At 35.5% G+C, this 11,352-nt stretch overlaps 2 protein-coding genes across 2 annotated transcripts; both read right to left on the bottom strand.

The window, feature by feature from the left end:
• Positions 1 to 355: 355 nt before the first annotated feature.
• Positions 356 to 4,042, bottom strand: LOC131027660 (disease resistance protein RPV1). Its single transcript, XM_057957727.2, has 7 exons — positions 3,703 to 4,042; positions 3,464 to 3,613; positions 3,072 to 3,367; positions 2,830 to 2,987; positions 1,710 to 2,719; positions 1,329 to 1,616; positions 356 to 1,242 (listed from the first exon to the last, which is right to left on the bottom strand). The coding sequence occupies exons 3-7, from the start codon at positions 3,209 to 3,211 to the stop codon at positions 424 to 426; spliced, it is 2,415 nt and encodes an 804-aa protein (XP_057813710.2). The 5' UTR covers positions 3,212 to 3,367; positions 3,464 to 3,613; positions 3,703 to 4,042; the 3' UTR covers positions 356 to 423.
• Positions 3,246 to 4,140, bottom strand: LOC131027697 (vegetative cell wall protein gp1-like). Its single transcript, XM_059210494.1, has 3 exons — positions 3,703 to 4,140; positions 3,550 to 3,613; positions 3,246 to 3,367 (listed from the first exon to the last, which is right to left on the bottom strand). Exons 1-3 carry the CDS (start codon positions 4,138 to 4,140, stop codon positions 3,246 to 3,248), a joined length of 624 nt encoding a protein of 207 aa, XP_059066477.1.
• Between the last annotated feature and the right edge of the window lie 7,212 nt (positions 4,141 to 11,352).

Below are 11,352 nucleotides of genomic sequence, written 5' to 3'. Positions count from 1 at the left end.
TATTTATTAATATAATTACGTTGAACTATTCTCATAAATTAGATAAAAATTAACATAAAAATATAAATTTTAACATTACATTATTCAATAAATACTAACAAAAATATTTAAACATTTTTTTAAAACTTTTGAAATTAACTTGAATCAAAGAGTAACGAAAAATCTAAAAAGTAACTTTTAATTTAAGTTTTACAAGTTAATTTAAATTTGTTGTATTATAATCAAACATATTCCACATCAACTTTCACAAGTTAAAAATGTCAATTATAATGTATTTTACAACAAACTCTTTGTATTTCATTTTTCTCACTATAAAAATTGTGGCTTAAATAATACAGGCACAATGATAGAGATTGGAGAGCTACAAGTGTTTGGACTAGTTCACTAGAACCTTTGACTTTCAAATTTAAAAATGTTAAATACTCAAAATTGACTGACATTCTCTAAGCTTAATATGTTATTTAATGTGTGTTTAAGACTTGCCCCACATGATCCCGTAGCAAAACGGTGAGTTCTTGTTTCGTTCGTGTCAGGACATTCTCTCAAATTGCGACATCCTCTTAAATCTAATTTTTTAAGTGATGGAAGTTCCCCAATGTTGGATGCCAGATCTTCTAATTTCTTACAACCGAATAAACTCAAGACATTTAGCGAATTGAGTTTTCCTAGACCGGAGGGCAAGCCTTTCAATTCCATGCAATAACTTAAATCTAAATGTTTTAAAGAGACGAGTTCCCAAAAGCTGGGAGGGAATTTTTCCAAGTTCAAGCAGCCATCTAAATTCAAGAGCTCCAAAGAGCTTAGTTTCCCGAAACTCGAAGGCAATTCTTTTAGGCTAACACACTCTGCTAAACACAAATGTTTCAGAGATCTCAGGTTTCCAAAAGTTGAGGGCAATTCTTCCAGTTGCTTACAGCTTGTTAATATCAATTCCTGTAAAGAATTTAATTGTCCGAACGAGTTTGGCAGATTTCTCAAGGAATTACCACCACAAATGCTCAATCTGCATAATGAAGGCAGCCCACATACCTGCTTAGGTAGCTCTTGAATTTTATCCCATTGATCTAGTATCAAAAACTTGAGGCCAGTTAAGTGATCCAGCTTTTCGGGTAACTTCTGTAGACTTTTAAGGTCTTTTAAATCCAATTCCTCTAAGGAAGAATTTGTGCTGATTTTGGTGGGCTTGGCTTCCTCGAAGTGAGACTCTGCAGTGGCTCTCATTACCCGTAGCTTCTTGGGTAGCTGCATCCCTGATCCATGTGACTCTATTAGTAATTTCTCCCATATATAAACAATCAACGAAAGAGAGAAAATTAGGGACGACTTACCTGATACAAAGTCACACCATCTTTGAAGACAGGGTCATGGAACGCAGTCAATCGCTCAAGCGACTCTAAATTCGCTGGCCATAGAGCAGAAATGTCGCCACCCAGTCGGAGAAATCTGAGTTCCTTAAATTTAGATGGTTTTTGGCCTGATCTTGACACTTTTATCTGGCTTTCCAAACCTAGAACTCTCAACGAATTTTTCAATGAATGTAATTGCTTCTCATCAATTTCATTACCAGATTCAGATTCCTCCTTACCGAGCCAAACTCCTTTGATTTGCTTGAGCTTCTGCAAAGAGAGAAAATCTTTCAATAAAGCTACTAAAAGGAGATGCAGTAATTAATTTGAATCCCGTAGCCGAATACAAATGCAAACACATACTTGATCGTCGTGTGCAACTTCCAGCCAGGACTGCATATCCATAATTCTATTGCTTTTAGACAAGCTTCGCCCTTTTGCTCTAATGATGTCGTGGACAATCAACTCGTCTTTGTCTGATGTCTTCATCAAAGCCGCCTCCTCGAGAAGAGTGATGTCCTCAGCTCCCAAAATGTACTCCACATCACGGCGAATCCAGTTAGCAAAGAAGCAGCAAATATCCAAAAACGATTCGCGTGTAGATACTTCCAGATCATTATATACGGAAGTCACCAGACGTTGGCTCAGATTTTCTCCTTTGATATCCTCTCCTTTCTCCAGAGCTTCAAATATTTGCGTACATCTGTCTATCATGTAATTCTGCTTGCGCAAACGAGCACCAACAATTTCTAACACTAACGGAATCCCATCACAAATCTGCAGGATTTTTTTCAAGTTATCGCTGTTGATTGTATTATGAAGATCATCTTTTAGCAAAATTTGAATCGCCTCTTTGTCGGGGAGAGTACCCACACGATGTTCACGACGTTCAAGGCCCGCGTCTAGGAGCATATCCGTCACACCCAGATTTCGAGTTGTGAGCACTATTCTACTCCGATTCGGAAGGCCTGCTAAGCGTTTTGGGAAAAGCTCTTGCAAGTCTTCTGCCCGAAGAGCGTTGTCAATAAACAGGAATACTGGCTTGTTTCCTTGGGCTTGGAAAGCGCTGGTGAGGTGATCCCGACCCTCTGCACTATTTCTCAATGTTACATTTCTGTCATTAGTATATGCTGGGAAAGCGTCTTTCAATATTTGTTGCTGCATACATATTATGTCATTCCTGGAGCGGTCTTCTTTAATTTCGACTCCTGAGTAGTTGTGATCCTTGATATCTAAGCCTGCAATAACAGCAGTGGCGAGGGTGGTCTTTCCTATGCCCCCAAATCCATAAATAACCACGGCCAATGGTGACATGGTTTCGCTTTCCAAGTCCAGCAACTTCATTACTTGTTTCTTCTGCTCTTCGATGCCCACTGCCGATAAGACCATAGAAGAATATTACGTTAACAACTACATAGTGATGCAAACATGGTGTGTAAATAAAGTTGAAAAGGTTGGAAATGGAGAGCTTCTATATAGTTACTTGCATAATCTGGATAAATGGGCTTCCAGGGAGGGAAGGCAATAGGCTGCTGATGTTGTATTTCTATCGCTACTCTCAATGTAAGATCCTGATACGTTTGATTAATTTTCAATTGTAGAGTAGCCAAGCTTTTGGAGTCCACAGAAGCCTTCAAAAACCTACAATAGGGAAAAATTGAATCAGATAACCATGCATAACATTAGATTCAAATATTTAAGTATCGTACTTCGTAGACATTTTACCGGAAAAGTGTTCTGGACTTTAATTGAGAAGCGCACATCATGGATCCTTCAACAATCAATGTAATCGCCTCACTCAATATCTTGTCCTCTTGAGGCATATCATAATTCAACTTTCTTATATGCCCAGAAAGCTTAACCATTTGTTTTAAGAGTTCTATGCATTCACTCCGGTTTTCAGAAATTTGACCAATCTGGTCCAGCAAGAAAGCAACAACAGCCAACCCTCCAACCACCCAATGCACCTTCCCCACGCTTTGCAATATTCCTGCTACAACTTGTCTGTTTCCTTCGTCTCCCTATTTATACAACAACCGTTGATTCCAACAGCTTTTAAATAATTCAACATACTGTTAACTAAAATGGAATTCAGAATAAAATCGAACAACAATTACCTTCTCCTGCTGAATATGCTTATTCACAAACTCAAGGAATAGAGATCCACAGAGGAGAAAGGAAGTCTATAATGAATTTGTTCTACCGTTCAGTGCATCTGATAATGTTTCTGAACTAATGCTTCTCTCTAACGTCTTTTCTTTTTTTGACTGCATTTACAAACAGGACAACATGACTAAAATGCAAAAAGAAATGAACATTTCTTATGATTACGTTTGAAACTGACTCACAGACTAACCTTGTTTACAAGAGACTCCAAGACCTTGTCCAGGAGATCGATCAAATAATCAACGTCGGCTGCATTGTGGACGGTTTCAAAAAGCTTGATGCAGTTTTCCACCGTGGGTAGCGGCAGCTGAGGCGACAGCGGCTGTATAAGTGGCCATGGTTGACCTGGAGACGGTGTCTGAGTTGACGGCAATGGCTGAACAGGTGGCGGTTGAAATGGTGGCTGCGGAGCCATAACCGGGGGCGGCAGCGGCGGCTCAGCAGGCGTCGGAGGCTGAACAGCTAGCGATTGAAAAGGTGGCTCAGCAAGCGTGGATGGCTGAAAAGCTTTAGGTTGAAAAGGTGACTGCGAAGGCTTAACGAGGTCCGGAGGCGGGGGTGTGGGCGCTGGCACCGAAGGGGGCAGAGGCGGCGGTGTGGGTGCAGGGTGGGACGGGGGCAGGGGCATGGACACATTCGAGGGAGGGGGCGGAGGCGGCTGTGTGGGTGCAAGCGCGGGAGAGGGCTGGGGCATGGAGGCAGTCGCGGGAGGGGGCGGAGGCGGCGGTGTCGATGTGGGTGTGGGTGCAGGCGTGGCAGGGGGCCGGGGCGTGGGCGCAGGCGGGGCCGGCGCCGGGGAGGCGACTGTGGGCTGGGTGGTAGGTTCGTTAGGCTGCTTAGATTTCTTGGATCCACAGCAGCCCATGGTAGGCAAATGCAAGCGAGATGAGATAAAATGTTTCTCAAGTTCGGACGCAAGCATTGAGTGCTTTATAGGCTGTCTATCTCTTTACATTCTATTCGATATATGATGTTCGGACGCTAAGTATTGCGTGCTTTATAGGACATTCTATATATTTTACTTCGTTTACGTGTTTTCTTTGTTTTGTGGATGAAGTTATACTTCGTCTTTTTGGGTGCATAATTGAGATCGCTTTCTCTCGAAACAAATTTGAGGAGCATCTTTGGTTTATTAATATTTTGGTAAATAATTACTGAATTTGTTAATTCTAATTAATCGATTTTTTTTAATAGGTAATTATTATTTTTGTTTTTAAAATAAATTTGATTTTTTATAAAATTGAGATTTATATTTTTAAATTAGAAATTACTTATCTATAATATGATTGGATGAAAAAATTGATATTATAGAAACAAATTTATAAGAATGATAGATTCTAATATACTTTTTGTAAGATTTCTTTATATTTATAAAATAAATATCTATTTTAATTTTTTTTTTCATTTTTTATTGATAATCTTGTAATTAAAGTGATTTTTAATATAAATATATATAATTATTAACAGTTTTTTTAATTTTTAAAAATATAAGCAATGAAATCGATTAACAATTATACAAAAAATAAATTTCATTAAAAAATAAGCCTAAACATGTATCTTTTATAATTATAATTTTGTATAAAATCTTTTGAGATCATTCTATTTTTTGTTGATACTTTTCATAATCATAATTTTATTTTTAATCATTTTAATATATATAATATAATTTTATAACATTAATCACAAATGTAAATTTTTTATTTAGTCATTAAAAAAACATATTTTCATTTTATTATTTATATTATATAATTTTATAGTTATTAATAGAAATCATTAACATCAATTATAATTACTATTACATAAATATAATTAAAATAATGTAAAATATTAGACTAATAATTAATAATTATAATTACATAGATTTTATAAATAAACTAGGATTATATTCTTAAGAAAAATGTATATTTCCAGTATATGATTTATGTTATATTATAATTATTAATATTATTTAATTGAAGTGGGAGTTATAGTTAATATTGCATAAACATAATTAGAATAATATAATTTAAAATAATAAATTTAATATTATATTAATTAAGAATTAAAACAAATATGTTTGTTATAATACTATAAAGATAGTACTCGCCACTATGTGGTACTCATTATAGAGGTCTTTGGCTTTGCATGGCTATAATATGCCTTAAATAATAGTATAGTACAATTAAAAAGATATATATTTAAATTTTTTCAAATGCATATTAAAAATTTGTAAAAGTGTTGTAGTTTAATTGATTGAATATAATATTCTTATAGAAAAATATAGTTTTTATAAAAAAAAAATATTTTTAATTAAAAAAATACTATATATAAAATTTGAACAAGGTATTGGAAAACTCATCTTAAAAGAAGCAATTCAAGCACAAATACAAATGCATTACAAAGAGGTGCAAATAAGTATAAGATCAATATCAATTTTCTTGAGGACTACACAACATATGGTCCTCCATAAGTATTTCGTAGTTGACAGTACATGTCCACTATGATCATTAGCAATAGCTACAAAATCAGACTTCACCTAAGATATTTGTGATTTGAGCTCTGAATAATGATTGGAGCTTCTTTTTGAAGGCTTTAGCAAGAGTTTACTACTAGAAAAATAATTTTAGAGAATAAGTGCATAATCACTTCTATAGGTAAGAAAATCATTTGTAAAAAATGTTTTCCAACAAAGTATACAAATAAATAATAAGTTCTAAAATTGATTAAACCAAGAGAGGGCCTAAACCCAAGTACATAATAAGGTGAAAGTCACAAGCAGTGAGCCCACAAACACCTACAAAGAGGAGACCCCTTTGTAGCAAGAGAGGCTTTTGACCAAAGCACCCCAACTGACGGGAATAAGATCCCAAGACCTCAAAAGACTTATATTATTAGGAAAAAGGAGTTTAGGAAAACATCCCAAACCATAACCTAGACAAAAATCCTTGCACTGGACAAATAATTAATGAAGCAAAGAACAAACAACAAGTTTTGAAAGGCACCCTGTAACCTTTTACCGAAAGGACCACCATGAGCAGAGACTTGGTCAACCATGGATGGAAGCCATAAAGATCTAGGGGCTTCCAAAAAAATTATGATCACAAAATAACTAATCCCAATAAAATAAAAAATAACAAGAGACTAGAACTGAACCAAAGGACTCACAGGGTTTTGATAGGCACCACTTAATGTAGAAGAAACCACCTCAGTAGGTTTGATAGAAAAGAAGCCTCTAAGAGACAACGATCCACCTGAAAGGCCCCTCACGATCCAACGAACAAGAGAATCAAGGCACATCGCCCTCAGAGAAACCAGGAGGACAAGGAGAAGAGAATGTGAGTGTCAAAACCTTAGAGGACAGTAAACACCAAAAGAGGTCCACGATCATCACTAAAGAAGGCATGAAGGAGGCAGAACACTTTTCGGTTAAGCACCCGCAAGAAAACCAACCCTCTTTTTGCATCCAAAATCCACCCACAAATAATAGCCAACCACTACCATGCTGAAAACCACTATCCACTAACGAAGGCACAACCTTAGAATATCCCGACACCTACCACCCCCAATCAACCTAAAAATGGAAGCCCCTGCAACCTCCCTAGATTCCACCTCAATATGTTGAAAGAGAAGGAGACAAATATACCTGCCCCAATAGACCTACAACACCAAAAAACCCCCTTCTTAACATGAAAGCACCCCTCCATAGGGTCATCAAAACATAGTAGAGGAGCTCAAAAAAACAAAGCACAATGAGTGTACAAGAGGGTCAAGCAGCAGGGCCCACAACCAACCTCCTTAGACAACCATTCATTGGTCTGCAGAACAAAGGTTGAGCAACACCATTAGCAAACAAACCCAAAACCCACACCCTCAAGAACATCACATCACCCAGAGGAAGGTGATGAGAAATAACCACACACATAGAGGGTCTGGAGGGCACCTCAAACAAAGATGGGTCACTGCAGGAGAATGGAAACACTGCAAAAACAAAAGGGGCCATGGGCACCCTATAGGAGAGAGGAAACATTATAAAAGAAAAAAATACAATAGCCTAACCACGGTAGAAGGATACATCAGTGAGGAAAGAGGGGCAAGGGCCACATCCCCCCAATACCGTCGAATTAGAATGCCACATCAGGAAACAACAACAGGAGCAATGTAAAAATCCACATGACACACAACGAAGGCATCTGACTACAAACCAGCCACTCACGGACGTAGAGAGCATCCTGAGTGACTACAAACCAACCACCCACAGACGTACAAAGCATCCTAAGTGAGACAAAACAAAGAGGCATAGGGCCCAGGTAGTGAATGATAACAAATAGCTACCAAGAATGAAGTCATCCTCCCCAGAGCTTACACCCACGAACCAGAAAAGAAGGGAACCTTGTCCAGAAGAATGGAAAATTTTGTAGCTATCCCTGGAAAATAAAATAGTTCTAGTAGAAAAGAAAGAAGCAAACTTGCGAGTAAAATAGAGAAGAAAATCAAAACTGAATTAATGCAATTCAATCATCTTCATTATTACAAACCTATATGAATTACAAATGATATATAGATCACAAGAGCAGAAATTATGCATGAGATGCATGAAATTTCTGAAGATCAACAATTAACTGCATGAAATGTTAAAATGGAACTGAAGAAGGAAGAGGAAGTTAAAAATCTATAACTCCTTTGTTAGCTTATGCATGACCAAGAGTCTCTCTGTGAATTATGGAGATAACAGACTCGAAAGTTGCACTAACACCCCCCCTTAAGTCTAACTAAGGAGAGATATGGGTCCTGGCAACAAATTCTAATTGAGAACCCCATTACAAAGAAGAAAGGAGAAAACCCAATTGAGAGAAAATCCTAACCATTTATTCAAACTAAGTAAAAAAGTTGCAATTGTTGATGAAGAAGAACTGCAAATGAATCCACACTGTAACAGGATTGTATCAGAGTTATAGAAACCACTGCATGAGTACCTCTGGCAAACTTTGAAAATGCAATTGTACATATTTAGCATTGCTCAAATGGATGAACAAATAGGTACATGGCATCTGAATACAAAAACTGATCATCTGAAGGTAGGAAGATATGAATCTGTAGAAATGTGCTCCAAGTTGAAGAACTACAAAGAAGACCTTTGGTTGGGATGATGCCATTGTTTATCCAATGTTCAATATTGTCCTGCTAGAAAGAAACTTTGGAAGCACTTGGTGATGCGACTCTGGAATCTGATGTAGTCGGGAACCCTACTTAGAACAAAAGAACATTTTTGGCTGTCAAGTGGAGGAAGAGTGCATAGCAACTTTAATCTTCTATTTATTCAAGAAACTTATTGAAAGAAACCTACACTAAATGCATTAAGCAAAACCCCCATATAAACTTTCTAAAAGTTCATTTTTGTTTTAACAAAGCCTCAAATTTTCCAGATCTTTCTCATGTAGTGCTTGCAAAGAACATACAAGTTTTAAAGAATCAATATAGGAAAAAAAATAAAATAAGGAAGGAGCATGCAAAAATTAGGGGAATAATATGCATGCATCTATAAAAAAAGGTTTATGTTAGCTTCCATTTTTCAGGAATATGCATACAAATAATTTGTGTTTAGCTTCTTCTTCCTAACTCCCAAACTCTGATACCATGTAGAATTTTGTAGCTATCCCTGCAAAATAAAATAGATCTAGTAGAAAAAAAGAAGTAAACTTGCAAGTAAAATAGAGAAGAAAATCAAAATTGAATTAATACAATTCAATCATCTTCATTATTACAAATCTGTATGAATTACAAAAGATATATAGATCACAAAAGAATAAATTATGCACAAGATGCATGAAATTTCTTAATATCAATAATTAACTACATGAAATGTTGAAATGGAACTGAAGTAGGCAAAGGAAGTTAAAAAGCTATAACTCCTTTGTTAGCTTATGCATGAGCAAGAGTCTATCTATAAATTACGAAGATAACAAACTCCAAAGTTACGCTAACAAAGAAAACCTGAAAGGTGGGGCAACATCAAGCCTGCACCAATCACCAAAAGACAATCAAACTGCCATAGCCACAACAGAAAGTAGGGACTCTCAATTCACCTTGTCTTCATCAATTTCACCATCTCATTCTTCATCCTCCCCTCCATCTCCCTCACTTGTCAAAACCCTAACTCCACTCCTGCTCTCGCTCTTTGTGGATCACAATTGAATATATAATAAGTTGCATTAAAGAAAAGATTCAAAAATATATAATGTAATTGAAATGTATAAAGGATTGTTTATGGATTAAGTAATTTACTAAAGAGAATAAAATTTTAAAATCTTTAAGATATAATATTACTTTGGAAATGAAAGCATAGAAATTAACTTCACCTTTCAATAATATTTAGCATTTATTTAATAAAATAATTAATTAAAAATGTACTTAAAATATATAAATTGATATTAAATTTTAAGTATATATAACACGTGGAGATCCAATTTAGTCCAACAAATTTTTTAAAATAATCTTTTATATTTTGAATATATAATTATATTAATATTCTTAAAATTTTATAAAAATATTTTTTTTTGTTTAAATATATAAAATTATAATTATTTTACTTTTATTTAAAATTTTATCTTATGGTTTAAAAAATAAAAAGAATAATATATTAATTTTTCTGATATATCAAAATGAAGTATCTCTTTAGTTAATAAAAATAAATTTTAATAATGAAAATGAAAAAAATCAAGACTGATCTCTTCAAATCTCTATTTAAATTATTGTAAATACACAAAATTACTGTATTTTAGTAATTGCTTTATTTTTGGTTTTTATTTAAGAATTTTTTATCTATATCTTTATTTTTATGGAAATTATGTCTTATTTTAGAAAGGACGTCACTCATTATTTTGATATTTATTGAAAAAAAAACTGTGAAAAGTGTGAAATTCTATATATTATTTTTAAATATTAATAAATTCTTAAAAATGTGTATGTCTTTTGTGAGATTCTGCCAAGATCAAGGGCACAATGAAAATCACACAAAAGAGAGACAATAGTATGACAAAAACAAATTGTATTCTCATCAATATGCAAAAATGATCAAGTGGATTAACCAATACAATGAATATGGGCCTGCTTATATAGGCAAGGCCAAATAGATATGTGAGCACACAATCATGACATGTGGCTCAATGAGAAACAAGGGTAAGTAAGAAAAAGTAGGGGTAAGAAGGAGAAATAATATAAATTCCACAAGAGGTTGATATCCCACCGAATGTGGAATGTAACAACAAGATAAGACCACAAAAGGTGGAATTTCTCCTACAAGCATCATCCCTATGTGCACACTTCCCTAAGTGTCTCATATCCAAACTATGATGAGATGCATTATCGTAAGTCAACTTAAGTAAAGTGTAATTATATCCTATAAGTGCAACTTAGGGGAATGAAGACTCATGTCAACAATGCAAGATGGGTCCTGGCTACGAGACCATGAGAGGTACCCATGTACAATATGAAAATGAAAGAAAACCTATGCAATGCAATCTCTCACAAACGGAGAAAGGGAGAAAACCCAATGGGAAAAAGCTCCCCCCCCCCCCCCAAAGAGAGATAAATGTACTTAAAGAATCTCAAAGAAGAAGGAGAAAACCTCAAAGAGGAAAAAGTCCCCCCATAAGAGAGGAAGGAGAAGTTAGCTGACCCCCCCTAATGAAACATCTCACACCCCCAAGAGAGCTCGCAACTGTTGGTACTTACTCTCAGTGAAGGGTTTGGTGAATATGTCTGCAATCTGCTCCGCTGTAGGACAATATTGCAAATCAATGACCTACTCTTAAATCAGCTCCCGAATGTAGTGCATATGAATCTTGATGTGTTTGGTCCTCTG

This window comes from Cryptomeria japonica, chromosome 8 (genome assembly GCF_030272615.1).
Source record: "Cryptomeria japonica chromosome 8, Sugi_1.0, whole genome shotgun sequence".
Taxonomy (NCBI): Eukaryota; Viridiplantae; Streptophyta; class Pinopsida; order Cupressales; family Cupressaceae; genus Cryptomeria; species Cryptomeria japonica.
This window is presented reverse-complemented; position numbering and strand designations above follow the sequence as displayed.